At 40.3% G+C, this 18,429-nt stretch overlaps 1 protein-coding gene across 1 annotated transcript in view; it reads right to left on the reverse strand.

The window, feature by feature from the left end:
* osbpl10b (oxysterol binding protein-like 10b) overlaps positions 1-18,429 on the reverse strand; it is a 55,963-nt gene that overhangs the window by 36,976 nt on the left and 558 nt on the right. The window contains exons 2-4 of the mRNA XM_086154834.1: positions 16,942-17,181; positions 5,589-5,767; positions 5,250-5,329 (exon numbers count right to left, since the gene is read on the reverse strand). Of these exons, the coding sequence (XP_086010960.1) occupies positions 5,250-5,329; positions 5,589-5,767; positions 16,942-17,181 (499 nt within the window). The remainder of the gene's footprint in view (positions 1-5,249; positions 5,330-5,588; positions 5,768-16,941; positions 17,182-18,429) is intronic.

An 18,429-nucleotide genomic window follows, 5' to 3' on the forward strand; every position in this document is an offset into this window, starting at 1 on the left:
AGCTGTCTGCTCTAACAGAGGAATTGTTAACTTGGTTTTATAACAGCTTTTGTTTTGGGAGAATGGGAGAGCCAGGCCCTCCAGAGCTTTGCTGCAGCTGCCTCTTACGGGAAGATGTTCAAAAATTACGCCGTATCGTACAGAAAAAGAGACAAGGGGATCCCAGAATGATTTGACCAGCCAAACAATCTTAGGTATAAGAATGAGGGAGATAATTTCGAGGTTGGTGCGTTGAAATACTAGAAAAACAAACTCGTCTAAACTATTTGCTGGTCACCTTGCACTTTCTCAACCCCATTCAAAGACTTGATTCAAAGCAGCCAAAAGGAACTTATAACATACTTTTCAAGAAGACTGGGGTCTACTTGACCCCTGCTTGAATCAGAACTCACGCTTGATTCGTCAAAAAAATAAATAAACGTATATTCAGACAAGCGAAAAGGTCGAATCCTTTTGAAGGTAAACCTTTTCTTCAATCCTACCTAGGTCATTTTTGCAAGACTTGTGTTTTGGTGCTGAAATGTCCATTGCTTCAGGGTGTCTCTGCAAAGATGAAAATGCAATGGAGTCTCTGTGGAGATCATACCAGCAACCCTCTGCTGACCTAACCACTGCTCAATGGTTCAAGGAAGGTATTGCATGAGCAGAATGGATAAAAATATTTACCTAACATTTAATAAGGGCAGAGAATCGGCTACAGATAAGATGACTAAGTTGCGGCACCGTCATTACATGGAAATATGAATCTGTGAGTAAAATTCTGTATTGAAATTTGCCACATTATCTATATCAAGGAAGCACATTTGGTTTGTTGTATGGTTGGCAAAATATTGTTTGATAAAAAGTTTTACTACAAACTATTGCAACAGAATACAAAACTGTTGCTAAAACTAGCAGTTAGCCACACTCATCAAATGTAGCATCACAGCATCTCAGCTGGTTTATCAGCAATTTATCCATCCTACACTGCGTTGTTGGGTTAGCTGCTGCAGTGTTTTAAAGTATTAGCTGTCTAGGCTATGCAAACAGTCCTAAGCAATTAATTTGATTTTATGTCTATTGGCAGGCAACAACCAATTTTATACAGGACTGTCCCAGTAAATTAGAATATTGTGATAAAGTTCTTTATCTTCTGTAATGCAATTACAAAAACAAAAATGTCATACATTATGGATTCTTTACAAATCAACTGAAATATTGCAAGCCTTTTATTATTTTAATAATGCTGATTATGGCTTACATCTTAAGAAAACACAAAAATCCTATCTCAAAATATTAGAATATTGTAAAAAGTTATATTTATTATTTATTATTTTATTTATTATAAAACAATAAAAGGCTTGAAATATTTCAGTTGATTTATAGTGAATCCAGAATGTATGACATTTTTGGTTTTGTAATTGCATTACAGAAGATAAAGAACTTTATCACAATATTCAAATTTTCTGAGACAGTCCTCTAAAGTGGTCTTGAACAAAATCTTTTCCCAACACAAATTTAACAGGATAAAACGTACCAGACTTTTTCTTAAAAAGGGGTCTAACTGGTAGCTTAGGGAATTTTTGATACTAAGACAAAGTACAAAAGTGCAAGTCACAAGTCACATAATTGAAATTGCAATAAAAAAAGGACATAGGGTCACGACTGTCAATGTGGAGTAGAGCTCAGCAATGACATGTCAGCATGAGTTCAAGATGCTGCAGCAGCCACTTGGAAAACAAAAGTGGAGATCCACTGCATTTACACCTATTAAAGTGCTTTGAGCATTCCAAGTAGGGTTTTGATTTTCAAAGATCATTGCAGAGGACTCTGCAGTGCTCCATTTTCAAAATGTTATTCAAACCTACTCTAACATCCTTTCAAAGACATAGCAAACACTATTGGTACTGCTGAGAACACATGTACCCCTGGTGAGCAACCAATCACTTGACCATTTAACTCAGGGGGGCCGGGCCAGTTTGTAACAAAAAATGTGATCATCGCAGAATTGCCTAAACGTAAACATTTATTGTTTTCCAGAAAGCCACGCATAACAAAAAATTAACCCTTTCTGCGATCTTGACAAGAAAAAAAAAAAATTGAAAATAAATAATAACATTATTAGTGAATAATGTCTTAAAAGGCTGTTTGTCTCATCTGTCAAGAGATGAAACAAACAGCCTTTTCCATGAATTGAACAAAAAAATTATCGATTGTCCACTGCAGGTTAAATACCCTGCATTCTCAATCTATTTTTCTCCTACCTAATCTTTTCCATTAATCTGTGTTATTTGACAGGGGTGTGTCCAGGATTTTTTTTTTTTTAAGGAGGAGTTTCAGATAAGGCACAGACTGCAGAAGGGGGGAATTGAATGTTACATTTTATGCATGTACAAGTCACGATTACGTAGCCAGAATGAAAACGAAAAAATCATAATGCATCTCTGGTATTGTTCAGGGCCGGGCAAAATGTGGAGGCGGGCCGTATCCGGGCCCCGGGCCGTAGTTTGGGGACAACTGATTTAACTTCTCAAACTCTCTGGAACAGAAAGGTGAATCCAGTACTCCACCCCTTCAGAGATTGGGTCCTAGAGCTCTTGGACCGCAAACCCTCAAAAAGGAAAGAAGGGTTTTTATAAATGTGCCTCTGGTGCATGATCAATCTGCACAGCCCAACCTTTAGTTGATTTTGCTTCTGATAAATCACCATATTTTAAGGCAAACAGCTGCAGGATCTCTCTTGTCAAACCCATACACCAGTATTGGACCATCTTAAAAAGCTCATGACTGGATGTTGGTGCATCATGACATTCAGCATAGATCTATTCTCAGCAGAAGATGCAAAAATAGAGTGACCCGCTCAAGTGTGACGACGACTCCATCCGTGATCAAACACCAGATTAAATGTATTTGCCATTCTCTGTCAATCACCACCTGCCTTTGAAAGATTTTGACAAACAAGCAAAGCAACACTTCAATCTCATCATTGAGTGAATCTGATGGTCAATGAAAGTGCATGAGCAAATCAAATCACTTCCTTAAGTCAAATGTTATGTGCAAGGGAAGCTTTCCTCTGTAATGCAGGAGGTGAATGAGTATTCCTGCCATTCCCCTATTCCAATGACAAAGCTCTTGTCTTAAGACCACAGGCTCTTCACCTTGAGGAGGAATCAAAGCATGCAACTTGAAAACATCAGCAAATGTGCAGACCCATTTTTAACGGCATCCAGAGCAACTGCAACCCAGACAAAGAGGGATGTTGACAGTCATAAAATAGTAACATGCAAATTAACATTTTAGACCCCCCCATTCTAGCTGCTGACCCATTTCTCTCTTCTTTTACCTAACGGTCTACTTCTTTGTCCACCCCCGGTTCTCCTGACTTGACCTTGTACCTCATATTTTCTGGTGGCAGTTGGTGGCAGTTCATTGATGAACACCCTCAATCGTATATATATGAAACTTTATTTGCAGGTGATGTCATCGCTGACATCTCATATCCTTAGTAGTTTTATTCCACACAAGTTTCTTGTGTGTGATCTTCAAATATGTTCAAGATTCAAGATTCCAGATTGTTAATTGTCATTATGCAGGCACAGTGAAATTTTGCAGTGAGTTGAGGGAAATTCAACTTCACATTGATCAACTTGATAAGCCTGGAAAGTATTTGAGGAAATTGTGCATACACGAGTTAAATTTTAGTTAGAGTGTAACCCCCCCCCCTTCCCATCTGTTCAGAAAATGCAAGATGTGTGAAAATAGTCAAAGAAAGATGGATTGACAGGAGAAAACAGCGAGCTGGCATGAGAATGGAAGACGCTGCTAACAAGTCCCGTTCAAATGTGGCAGTTTACAAACACACACACAAACATATACACAGATGCACACACACACGCACATATATATATATATATATATATATATACACACACACACACACGAGTGACACTGAGGTGACGCTGACATCAGCCGTCTGCTTTTTATTGCCCGCATTTGCAAAAGGCACATCTGCTGACATCCGAAGTTTTCGAAGCTGAGAAAGAGCTTCAGCTTGAGAGCCTTGAAATCAAAGCTGCTCTTTCAGCCTTGTTCTTTTTATATTCGGCTGAATAAAAATGTTCCTATCAAACATTAATTATTAAAAAACAATTACTGTGCAGGTGACGGAGCTCAAATTGTTTATTATTTTTGTCAGTAGTAACAAGTTAATACTAGGGATCAAGATCTGGGGTTACACTGGGAAAAAACAATTATTATTATTATTATTATCATTATTATTATTATTATTACTATTCATGGTCTGCTCTATGTCCCCTACGTAACACTAGCCAGACATCAGGCCTTATTTGTGATAGAGCACAGATAAAGTGGATGAATGAGTTAATGCCTTTTCATCAAACCACACATGCGCAATGACCATGAAGCGTGCGCTTGAATTTTACAATATATCATTATCTGATCACTGCAGAATATATTTTGACAGAGCCCGGCTGTGCTTGCCCCAGTTGGCCCAGCAGTCACTCATTGTGCTGATATATAGAGACAGACCTAATTTTACACTTGGACCATATAAGAGTCTCTGATTGCTTTGCAACAAATGACATAACTTGTCTAGAAAGACATTATTTGCAGGCTGTGGGTCGGCTTTATTACAAATAGACAATCACACGCTGCACATGTATCTGCTGAAATGTGCACCGAAATAGTTCACTGGAGCTGGTGTATTATTCAGATGCTTTTTAGTGGTCAGATGAAACCAGAGACAAAATTATTCTAAGTAATCGCATTAAAGCACAAATAAACCTACAGCATCAAAGCTCATGACTAATGTGTTTTTCTTGTTAGTACATTTAGAAGAGACTTGCTCTGGTTCCTTGCTTGTCACAGTCCACCTTATTGAATTTAATACATCTGGAAGTACAAAACAGTGTCAAGGAGCAGCAGCCATTTCTGTGATAAGGTGTGTAGAGCATCTCTCAGGGCGATGGATAAAGAATAATAATGACAAAAAATAACTCTGCCAGTATTATATCCTAAAACCAAACATGTCTGAGTGGCTCAGAGCACTTCTCAGTTCCTTCCAAGCTCTAATCCAATAAGGAGGCATTGAAGGGAAGTTTTAAGTCCCGAGATTATTTTTTCTTCAGCAACTTAGGTACTCACCTTTAAAGTGCTTGCTTTATGTCGTACTTATTTGTTACTGTGTACGTGCCTGTGTGTGTGGGTGTGTGTGTGTGTGTGTGTGCGCGCGCTCTCGCGTGTGTATCTACCTTAGCATTACTGTCAGAGTGCCGTCGGGAACATAGCTGCAGCTGAGTCATCCATAACTCCTGCTCCTCAGCATTTGATGCTGGGAAGAACAAAAACAGACAAGACACTGTGTCAGTGCTTCCTGCTGTGAGAAATGTCTCTGAACTTGAGCCAGAAAATAGCCAACCCATCATAAAGCTATCAGTAACTTCTGCCTTTTTCTTTTGTTTTAGTCAAGAATATACTGAAAAACACCTCCCAAAACAAACTGTGACTATCATTTTCAACAGGCCCATGCAACAATATTTGCAGTTGCACCCATCATCATCAAAAGCAGTAATTTAAGTCTTTTCACTTACCTCTGAGCTTATAGGAATCCCCACTGGTGGAGTAAATAGTAAACATGTGGGGAGACTCATCACTAGACACCACCATGGCCCCAAGCAGAGCAAGGGATCCGCGGGGGGGACGTTGGCTTTTGTTGTGTTCATTGCGGTAATAGTGAAGCTGATTAATCTCCGGGTCCAGAACAAAATACCTGCAAGAGACAGAAATAAAGGTTTTACAAGGAGGCCATCTCAGTATAAACAGGGAATATTTACATAACTTGTCAATTCATTTTTGAGAGTCTCCCGGAAAATACTTTGATGTCAAAGACTTTATCACCATTAAAGGCTATAAAACTAGGATCTACGAGAGTGTCCGTCAGGGTTCACTCCCCCTGGTTTATCCCATCTCTTGTCTCAATGTCATTTGTTTCATGCCAAAACTCCCAACAACCTCCTTTGCCAACTTCCTGAGAGCATGTATTTTGCTGATGTGGGGGAACATTAGGCTGAGAGGGCAGATGTGCTCCAGGGACTGCAGTGACAAGAGCTGAATTGAGACATACTTATATCGGTCACTTCTACTGGCATCATGCAAAGACAAGACAACAGTCTCATAATATAACTGGGCAGTAAACTTACCTGATTTATTGCTCATCCTTTCTATTTTCACACTGTAATATGTAGGAAGGTGTATTTCTATTTACTCAATGTGGAAAAACATTTCACTCTCATTTATTAAATCTAACTGATTATTCTCAACGGTAATTCTAAATTCCATAAAAGATAAATACACTTTTTAATGACAATTGCCTGCTGCACCAGCAGCAAGCCATCGAAGCATTCAACCGTTGCAAAAATATTTGTTTAATGGCTCTCGGTGATTTATTATTCTGTTATCAGCAAGATCTAAACTGCTTATTTACCTCATCATTTGTACAAGCGTTGACTTAAAATGTGAATATAAGGTGTTATTCACATTTTACAAGCCTCTAACTTCTTTTCGGAAAGCTGTTTGTCAGGCTCCTTTGGCTCGGAGACATCACCTCTTTCTAAGTCATGTCAAGAATAATAAGGCGAGAATTGCCATTATGTGGGTCAAATGATCTTTCAACAAAGCATTTCTTAAATACAGCATTCCCTTAGTCCAAAACATGTTTTCTGCAGTTCTCCAGCGACCTTTGACCTTTCACCATGGGTGGCCCGCGGCTCTTTAGTTTCCCCTGAGTCCCGCACATTGACCCTGAGGTTTCGGCAAGAAAGTGCAAATCTTAAGACCTTGGCCTCTTGCTCATATGAGCAGTATTTTGTCCTAAATCTCTCTGTCTACCGCAATCTATTCCACAATTTGATACAGATACAAATCTACTCAAACAGTGCTGGAAATGCAGACATCTGGTGGATAAAAATAAAATATTATTGACACTTTTTGTCCCCAGTGCAGAAGTGATGCAGTATGGGTGAATGAATCCCTTATGTGTATATTATCTTACATAGGCTTCTGTGCATCTTTGGAGTGTTGTAGGGCAGCAAAGGCTGACAAACAAGAAAACATTTTTAATATAATAAGAAAATAATGATTTTGATTTATTTAGTAGGATTTGTCAGACATTTATCGTCACCTGCCCGTGTTAGATCTGAACTGTCATGTGAGTATTACAGGAAGAACGCTTGAGCAGCAAAGACAAATTTACAGCTACTACACTATTTGGAAATCGGTGTGATGTGTTTATTGTCTGTGGTCTTTTTCTGATGCTGCTGACTGATTAAATGTTTGTCAGAGAGGTGGCGTGACCAAGGAACCTGTTTATGTTTCTCCTTATGTTTTGGCACTCAGTACTATGTTGTTCCTACTGGGAGGGAGGAGTTGGAACAACTTGTGTCCGGGGTGTGATGGAGCTGCCGTGAAGCAGCCCACCTGTTTCCTCACTCCGTACATTTATGAGCCTTGGATACTGAGCAGGAAGGACCCGACAATGTTTATTCGGCAGTTCAAACATGTGTCGTTGCAATGATAACATTTTGACTGAGATAACAATCCCAGGTTTAGTACTATAATACTCACTTCTGAGGTTATATCTATCACTGAGGCACTGCTAAATCACTACATGACAGATTAATCTGATCATCTGTTAGTGGATCTTTTCATTTTACACATTTTAAAGGATATTTATAGTTGTATTTATTGGGTTAAATATTGATATAAGACCATGTAGTACAAAAATAAAAGTAGCATTTAGTGCATATCTACAATTTTGATTCAACCAATGGTCCATTTCAATTTAAAAGTTACAGCAATTACCTTATCACTTGACATTTGTTACTTTATATTTGCAGTATTATATCTGGTATATGTGTAGGTGTACAGCCAAAGTTCGTCCTCTCACTTCACATCACTCACACTCGAGAAACATTTGCTATTAAAGACAGTACGGTACATTAGGAGACTAATACTACAGCTTCTTCTTCTTCTCCTTTCAGCTACTTCTGTAGGGATCAGCACAGCAAGTCATCTGCCTCCATCTAACCATATTCTCTGCATCCGGTTCTGTTGTCTTTCACTCTATCAATAAATCTTTTCTTGTCCTACCGACCTCACATGTAATTCGGATCATGTAAGTTACCGGGCATGCTTTGGTCGCCACAGCCAATAGTATACCTCCATCTAATCCTATTCTCTGCATGCACTTCTTTCTCATCAACTAACTTCATGTCCTTTCACCTCATCCATAAATCTCATCACTTGTCTTCCTCTGGGCATCCTGCCTGGCAATTCCAATATAAGCGCCCTTCTGCCATATATTCACTATCACTCCTCTGTACATGTCCCGATCGTCAAAGTCTGGCCTCTCTGACTTTATCTCCAAGACACCAAATATGTGATGTCTGATGAACTCATTCCTTATCCTATCCATCCTCGTCACTCCCGAAGAGAACCTCAACATTTCCGTCTATGCCACCTCCAGCTCTGCTTCCTGTCTTTTCCTAAATGCCATCGTCCCTAAACCATACACCATCACTGTCTTTTACACCTTTCCTTTCATTCTGGCTAATAATCTTTATTTATACCCTGACACTTTTCTCTATCAGTTCCAACCTGCTTGCACATATTTCTCAACTTATTTTCTTCACTCTGCATTGCTCTTGGCTGTTAACATTGGCACTTGAAATTCTCCACCTTTTTTATTTCTTCTCCCTGTAACCTCACCGTTCCTCTTGAGTTCCTCATTCACGCAAATGTATTCTGTCTTGCTGTGGCTAACCTTCATTCCTCTCCTTTCAAGGACATGCCTTAAACTCTCTAGACTTTCCTCCACTTGCTCCCTGTTCTCACTACAGATCACAATGTCATCTGCAAACACCATGATCCACGGAAATCCACATCTAACATCATATGTCAGCCCGTGCATCACCTTGGTGAACAAGAAGAGGCTCAGAGCTGATCCCTGATGCTCTCCGGCCTCCAGCTTGAACTTCTTTGTCACACCTACGTCATGCCCCGCCACTGTCTTACAGCTCTCGTATATGTCCTCTAACACTTTGTCAAAATCCTCTGCCATTCCAGACTTCTAATACAAGGCAACAGTTCCTCCATCAGCACCCTGACAGATATTTTTCTAGATCGTCAAAGGCACAATGACACTCCCTCAGACTCTTTCTGTACTTTTCTAACAACGTTCTCAAATTATGAAAAAGGGTATTGAAGAACCATTTTTAAATAACAGACCATTTCTCTCCATTCTTGCCTGGAATGGTGACCAATTCATAACAGAAAGAGCTGGAGGTGCAGAGAAACACTAAATTTAAAGTAGCGGGAAAATGAGTCGGCAAATATCGGGTCAGGTCTGATTGTCACAATCCAAGATTTGTCACGTTCAACTATTATAAATGAACCCAACTGAAAAATAATATTCTTAACACATAATAAAACCATTTTTTGCACAGATCACTAAAACGACATAATGTTTACCCCATCCCATCCAACCCCAGCGAAAAATGACAATAACAAAGTAAAATTGAGACTGAAATCAATCCAGATTTTTTTTCATCATTGCCTTTCAAACTTAATTTGACAGCAACTTCGATGAGCAAAAGATAAGGATTTGGCTCGGCATCAAAATGGAAATGCTTAAATCTGCACAACATCATAAAAATATACAAAAAATGATTATTTACCAAAAAAAAAAGGTCCATACAAAATACTGGCATAGAAGAAGTAGCGACAGTCAGAACCAATCGGATTTACAGCAACATCTGTCAAATGTGTAAATAATACACATTTTTTAAAAATGAATGACTCTATGTTTGCCTATTGAAGTGCAATACTGAAAGGGACATTTTGCAAATTTACATTAAATTACTGGAAAAAAGTAAATTGACGCTGTCAGAATCTTAATGTTTGGCTGCATTATTTTCTCATAAACACTGATAATAAAACATACTGGTATGCATGTATTATATGTGTGTGCATGTTTCTTCCTGTGGCTATCGGATGATCAACAAAACCAACAGGCAACAGCCATATTTACTGTGAATATATGTATATATTGTGTATATATATATAATAGCAGTAGCAAATATTTTTTTACCCTGAAATTAAATCAAATATATCATGGCAGCCCTAAAGGAAAACCAGTCCATGTGATGTAACTGTGTAAGAAGAAAAAACCCTGCTAAAGACAAATCATCACAACTACTGCTGGCTTCATGTTGCTCAGTCAGCATTCTCGATGGATGAAGAGAGTGAAGACGAATTTTATTTCATTGCCACACCAGATTCCATATGCAACTTGCGGAATGGTTTTACCCTCGAGTGTTCAATATGGTCTCGGAACGGCATCTCTAAGCACAGATGAGACCTGCTGATGGGGGTGGGGGGGTGAATGAGGAAAGAATGAGGATGGACAGTGTAGCAAGGAGGGTGATGAAGCTCAAGCGATAAAGGATGAATTGTTGAAGTACGTGTGCGTGAAGGGGAAGATGAAGTCCTAATCCGTCTGTCATTTCCCAAACATTAAGCAGCAGAAGAATGAGGCTGCTTGTATCACTGCTCTGCTCTTCACATCCCTGCACTGAATTTGTAGGACGTCTGAAGTGTTGCCTTATAAATGACATTTTGGAACATAAATCCCACTGTGACATCTATCGCAGGAGTGTATGGCGTAAAGCATGTATCATGTCCAACATGGACATTAATTACATAATTACATCATAATAGTTACAAATTACATATCTGCCAAGGACGGACAAATTCATATATTTCCTCTTTGGCGCAAGAGCTTATTTCCTGCAATTTCAAAATGTTGCACATTGGTTTCTCATATTTCACAGGGAATGAAAAGGGTTGGACTAGAAGCAAGAGAGCACGATGTCAGCTGCAGTACTGGTATTTCATGTCAGACTGTGAGTAACTGTTGATGTGAAAAGCTAATTTAAGAAGTCTCATAGCTGAAATATTCCATTTCAGCAACAGTACTATTATTTTCGTAACTCATCCCTGTCACTCTTCTAAATTCCCCACAATGAGTACCACGATACAAGCCCATAAGAATTTGAATTTTTCATGTTTGCCAAATCACAAAAACAAAACAGATCAACAAGTCAAATAATAATAATAATAATAATAATAATCATAATCATAATTACAACAACAACAACAATAATAATAATAATGATAATAGTAATAATAATAATAATAATAATAATAATAATAATAATAATAATAATAATGTCAATAACTAACTAAATTCATGATTAAAACAAAGTGTTACCAAACCCTAGCCTGTTTGAGAAGGTCACAAATGTAAAAGTCCAAAGATTTGGACCAATTGAGATAGATGAAGAAATGAAGAAGTGCCCATGAAATGTGGCTTCACAACCAAAGGTTGTTAAAAAGTTTAAAATGTTTTCAATATTTTTTTTTAAAAATCGTACTCGTTTTAAGGAGATGACACAGAGATAGAAATGTTGACGCTAACAATATAAATAGGTAATCCAGAGATTCAGAAGTCAAAAAAACAGCTTTCACGCATTACTGTTTCTCTGACAGGTAGACATTTTCCATCCTTCCGTCCCAGCAGAACATAGCTGACAATAATGAACCAACTGGAGCATGTCGTGCACGTGTCCCGCTGGGAGGACAGCCCACTCCCCCATTAGACTGCAGCATCAAAACAGAAAGACGGCACGCATCCAGGAAAGCCAGCCTCCGGCTTACCTTTCACCCAGTCAAAGCATCCTCACATGAGTTAGACCATATGTCACTGGAAAGGATCTTATCACTTTTGTTTTCTCTTATATATTAATTATTTGTTTCTCATCCCTCTGAAATCTGAGGTCCAAAAAAATTACAACAATGGGTTTATAGTCTTTTCACAGTTGGCATAGCATTTAACTTTGTTTTTACTATAAGAGGCTGAGATAAACAGATCGATATAAAGCTTTTATTTGTTTTATTTACTCAAAGATACCATAATGTAACAAAACATGAAGAACACATAATTACACTGTTTTATAGTCAGATGACATACAAACACAGACAGAAAAAATTGGTGACAGGAAAGGATTTAGTGTTCCGTTTTAGAGGCTTTCTGGGCTTTCACAAAGTCACATGTCAGTTAAACAGTAATCTTGAAAAAAAAAAAAGTTATTAGAGAAAAAGGATTTTGCTGCTTAACTAATGTCCTCTTAAAAATGTACAGCTTACCGTTGCATAGGAAAATAAAAAATTGTTTGCTCCCAGCAGGATGACACTGTGGTTCTGATATTCAGTATCAACTCATTTCCTCTAAATGTTGATCAAAATAAGCATTTTCCTTGAATAAAAAACACAACTCGCCATTAAAGGAAAATGCAACTTACCCCTACAGATTTTAAATTTTACTGCTTTTAAAAGTAATTTGATGCAACAACGCGCAACAGTGAAAGCAGCAAACCTTTGTAGACAGAACACGGGTGGCGTTCTCTCTCTCCAAAGCTGGCTCTCGAACCCTGTCAGTCAGCAGGTGGAGAAGACCACATTGGCATCTTCATGGTATCTCTGCCCATAAGTAGATCCCCTGCAACTTGTCATTAGCAGCACTTTTGTGGCAACTGGCATTATTATGTTATTTGTGCAGCATCACATGCTCTATGGCTGAGGATTACCCATATGGCAAGATGGCAAGAAAGCGTGCAAGCTACAACCTGCTGTTATGAATTTAGTTCTTTAAGAGAGGAAATTTGTGTTAGAGGAACATACATTGGGGTGGCACAGTGGAGCAGTGGATAATACTACCACTGCACAGCAAGAATGTCCCTGGTTTGATTCCAAGGGGCCTTTCTTGTGTTGTTGTGCATGTTTTCCCCGTGTCTTCATGGGTGTCCACTGGGTCTCCAGTTTCCTCCTACTGTCCAGAATCAAACGGCAGGTTAATTGGAGACCCCAAAATTGCTCAGATGTGTAAATGAGAGGGTGAATGATTGTATATCTCTATGTGTAGCCCTGAGATTGAATGGCAACCGGTCCAGGGTTAACCCTGCTTTTTGGCCTACATTAGTTGAGATAGACTCCGGGTTGGAATGGGTGGAGAAAAGTGTCAGGGGTACTACGTGATAGAAGACTTTCAGCCAGAATAAAAGGAAATGTGTACAAGACAGTGGTGAGACCAGCGATGATGTATGGACTAGAAACTGTTACAATGACCAAAAGACAGCAGGCAGAACTAGAGGTTGCAGAGATGAGGATGTTGAGGTTCTCTTTGGGAGTGACCAGGATGGAAAGGATCAGGAATGAGTCTATCAGAGGAACAGCACATGTTAGATGTTTTGGAGAGAAGGTCAGAGAAGCCAGACTGAGATGGTTCGGTCATGTACAGAGGAGGGATAGAGAATATATTGGTAGACGGAAGCTGGAATTGGAGCTGCCAGGCGAGAGGTCTTGAGGAAGACCAAAGAGAAGATTTATGGACGTAGTGAGAGAGGATATGAAGGTAGTTGTGTGAGAGAGGAGGATACAGAGAATAGGGTTAGATGGAGAAAGTTGACTCGCTGTGGCGACCCCTGACGGGAAAAGTCGAAAGAAGAAGAAGAAGAAGAAGAAGTTGAGATAGGCTCCAGTAACCCCTCTGAGAGCAGGATAAGCATCTAAGTCTAGATAATGAATGAATGAATGAACAGCAGATACTCTTGCGGCCAGTAAAAGCTTACATCGGAAGGCTTGACCTGTAGGAGTTCGGCTTCCTCCAACTTCCCGTGTAATTTAAGGCCATGAAAGTCATTAGGCAAGCTCTTTGAGGCATTTCAGAGTTAAGCTTCACTCCAGGGAAATATTTCCTCCAGCGAAGCTCAAGATCACGGTAACATAATCACGCATGAGAAATATTAATTCAAATTTAAAAAAAAAAAAACTTAAGTAGCATAGTAACGCAGGAGGAATACAAATTCAAATTTTCCAAAATAATTATTTGGAGGACAATGTGAATTCGGTCTCTCCGAAAGTGAGTCTATTGTCTAGAGGATTAAACCTTACAAGCATCCAGAGAGACTTGCCGAAGAGTTGGTGAAAGAGTTTGACTAACTCTTCGGTCTTCTTGTTTTACTTTCGGCAGCTGCCTTATGGGGTCGCAATAGCCAATCATATTCCTCCATCTAACCGTCTCCTCTGCATTCTGTTCTCTCACACCAACTAACTCCATGTCCCCTTTCACTCCATCCATCAATCTCCTCTCTGGTCTTCCTCTAGTCCTCCAGTTCAAACCTTTTCGATGGCCTTTTGCGATGTATGTTCCAACCTGGTGCTGGTGGACAGCAGCCTAATGCTCATGGTTCATCCATGATGGGTTGATTGCAGATAATAAATTTCCCCATGGAGATTAATAAAGGATAAATTATAGCATCTTCCCAATATATTCACTGTCCTAGCCATCCCAAACTGACCTTATCTCCAAAAAATCTAATGTGCACTCCCCGTGATGGACACATTCCTGATCCTGTCCATCCTTGTAACCCCCAAAGAGTACCTTAACACCTTCATCTCTGTAACCTCCAGCTCTGCTTCCCGTCTTTTTCTCAATGCCACAGATTCAAAACCATACTGATTAACTCCTCAGTATTGTCCCCCTACTTTACCCTCATATTATGATATATATCTGCTGACAGTAAAAAGATCAGGTTTATGTGTTTTATAGGTTTTCACAAATGGGTTTGCACTGACTTGGTAGGGAAGAATGCTTAAGGCAATGATGACAAGTTAAACAAGTACAGGAAAGAGATTTTCGGGGGCTTTTCATTCAGACTCACTAGATAAAAGTCATAACTCGTTCAAAACTAGCTGACAAAATGAGGAAGGGCTCAATGTGTGTCATGTCAACTTTCTGATTGTCTTTAATAATGTGCTTGCTAACAGTGACCAGGAAACCATGAAGCCGTGGACAGGCCAGGGGTCAGAGTGCACGATACCACACCACAAACGCAGACCGGCAGACCATACGTCCGGCTGCCACAGCGAACGCCGCTTCAACTTTCCACAGCATTAATCTCTGCAAACCACCTTGTCACAACAGCAGCCAAATCAGTGGGATGATCCAAACATGACACTGTTGCTTCGCTCCACTGTCTGTCTCCCGGCTCAGCACGCTCCCATAGAATGTGAAATGAAAGCACAGTTCAGGGGTTGGTGAGCAATGGAGATATTCAAACCCACACTGGAGCAGACGTTCACGGCCTTCTCACACACTTATCCTTGCCCACACACTCACACACACACACACACACAATGAGGTTTCCATCACTTGAGGGAATGTTGGATTTCCATATGTTTCCTGAAGTCAAGGCTCATTATGAGCACAATTTCACCTTCACTGAGTATTGAAACCAGTGTTAATATTCAAACTGAAGGATTTACATCAGAAGAACAGGCTTTGATTCACAAGAAGGAGATAAATCCTGCAATATTTTAAAAGATATATGTCCCCTCAAAACACAGAATATATGTGCGAACACTCTTCACAGGTCAATCGCTCGAGTGTGCATGCCCACGTGCGTGTGTGTGTGTGTGTGTGTGTGTGTGTGTGTGTGTGTGTGTGTGTGTGTGTGTGTGTGTGTGTGCGTGTGCGTGTGTGTGCGTGTGTGTGCGTGTGTGTGCGTGAGACAGAGAGAGAGAAAGACGCAGAAGATACCACACACTGTAAAAGTGTGATCATGGAGCTTATTACACGTTTGGATGACTTTCCCATCGATCCACAGGGACACGAAGAGATAATGCGGGGAGATGAGGGTGAGGATGAGTGTGTGTGTGTGGGGGGGGGGCGGGGGGGAGCGATAGAAGAGATGTGCAGGGCTTTCCTGATCGCGGATGACTCATTCAGTGCTTCTGGGACACCCACCCACACATCACCTATCACAAGCTAAAAGTGAATGAATGGAAGAGATGCGCCGAGTGAGGAAGGGCCGGGTGTTTGTGTGTGTGTGTGTGGGGGGGGGGGGTGTTACGGTGTGACATCATCCCCCACGCTGGCTACGATGAGAACTGTAACAGTAATAAAACTGTTTTTAAAAAAAAAAACATTCACTTTTGGAGACTTTCTTTTCCTCCCCTCATTATTATGTAAGTCTGCTTCCACATTCCTTCAGTCTCCTCAGCTGCTGAATGACCTTCCTAAGGAACCACATCTGTTCCTTCTTCTCACTCACTTTCTCAAGACCTAGTTTTATCAAGCCGCTCTCTCATAATTATTTTATTTTTTACTTGCCGATTTTGATCATACATTAAACGCAATGGCTGTCTCCTTATGTTTAAACGATCATGTTTTGAAAACAGCTATACAGAAAATCACAATTATTATTCCATGGGTCAAGTGTCAAATGACCCTAGGAATCATGTAGAAAAATGAAAAGCACATATTTTTATATCAAGACTCCACAAAATTTTCCTCTTCATTCCCGAATGTTTGCAAAGCTTCTTAAAAGTTCACAGGTTTCTGTGGGAGGGATCATCTAAAACCAGTCTCATTCAAAAATCTGAAGATATAAACTACAATGTCACTCCCGCCAGAAGCCTAGTCTGGAATAAAGCTCTAACAGGATCTGCACAAAATCCAGCACTCTAACATGCGACAGTGACAAATCTGTGTAATATTTCCTGGGAAATGAATCACTTAAGACAGAACAATCCCCCGGGTAGCAATGTTTTAAAGTGGAGAAATTCCCAGATCTACTTTCAAACCTTATTGTATTTGCTTTTCCTGCCAGCCTTACTTGCTTTTTTGGGGGTGTTCTGAAAGCTTGGACAATCAGCAAGCACTTTCCAAGAGGGAACTTGCAGGGAAGCTGTTCGATGATGGGCAGGAGGATGAATAAAACAGAACAAAAACACACACACTCGCATTGCATGGATCCGGTGACTCACCTGCTCTGCCATCCCTGGAGAAGGTTGGTGTATTTCTTCAGGACCCCTTCCAGGTGCCTTACGCTGCGGGCTGTCCTCCTCTGCGAGGGCCCGGACTCTGCACCGCAGGACCCGGACCAGGACCCGGACCCGGACCCGGACCCGGGGCGATGCTGAGGCGCAGCCGCGCTATTTGTCTGCCCGACCCGCTTCTCCTGCCTCCTCCCGGGGCACCAGACGGGGCTCTCCCGACGGTTCATGCTGCAGCCACAGCCACTCGTGCTCAGTTATTTCACGCACATGCACGCGCGTGCACGATGTTTTGGGTTGTTTTTAAAAATTTGTTTCTAGCAATAACAAAAACAAAACAAAACACGAAGCCACTACAGGCAGGTGCAGGAGCGTGGGTCTGATCGGCTCCCACAGTGTTGACACACTACTGGGATTCATCCACTTACTTACTGCGGAGCTCCATCGCACCCTCCCTCCCTCCCTTTCTCTCTCTCTCTCTCTCTCTCTCTCTCTCTCTCTCTCTCTCTCTCCTTACATCTCTCTCTCTCGCTTTCTTTTTCTCCCCGTGACGTTATTGCGTTTTTTTATTTTGGAAATCCCGGGTTGGTCACTCCCCCGCTGCCCGGGTTACTCCCCCCTCCAGTCGGCTACGGGGAATCAATAATGCAGTGGAAGTGCGGAGGAAAAAATCGCGGGTTGCTCTTTGTGACACAATCCGTGTCCCAGTGTTTACTATCTGGAAATGGTACAATATATGTAATATCGTCATCCTCTTAAAATAACCGCCTAAGTCATTTTTTCAGATTTTTCAGGAAACACAAAAACTGAACCATTTGACACACTCTTGATATAGAAAATTTCTACTAAAAGGGAAGAATGACACAATCTGTTTAACTGAGGCAATTTTGCCAGAGGTGGTCAGCATCATGAGGAGATGATATATGCAAAAAAAAAATGTAAAAGAATGACTTAGGCGATTATTTTAAGAGGGTGGCGATATGTTGCTTACTACTAATGAGTAGCACTACATCACCATGTACCTTGTGTATTGGTAAGAAGTTAAAATGAACTTTTGTCAAGCCACATTGTTATTATGTTTTTCATTTACTTGCAAGAACAGTGGTTATAATGACACGAGATTTACCTGAAGACTTTGTTTCCCCCCTTTATCTTTTTCCCACATTCATCCTCATCACAACCCTGTTATGCAACTCGGAGGAAACCACTGACGTCAGCATATATAAACAGACTACCGAGCTATGTTTTATGATGTCATATTTTCGTGAATTTTTTTAATACAATCTAAGGAGTTGATTGCACAAATACAAATATGCATTAAAATCGTATTGTTTGAGCGCCCATTACCTGTAATTTCGGTGTACAGAAATTACCGGATTTGTATGTAATATTTTTCAAAATTACAGTATGGAAAACAAATTATCTAAAAGCAGTGTGGTGGATTCCAACTGTAGTTTCGTCTGTATTTCGTCAAGAAAA

The sequence above is a fragment of the Fistularia commersonii genome, chromosome 11 (genome assembly GCF_037954325.1).
Source record: "Fistularia commersonii isolate RoL2024-O1a breed Wild chromosome 11, RoL_Fcom_v1.0, whole genome shotgun sequence".
NCBI lineage: Eukaryota > Metazoa > Chordata > Actinopteri > Syngnathiformes > Fistulariidae > Fistularia > Fistularia commersonii.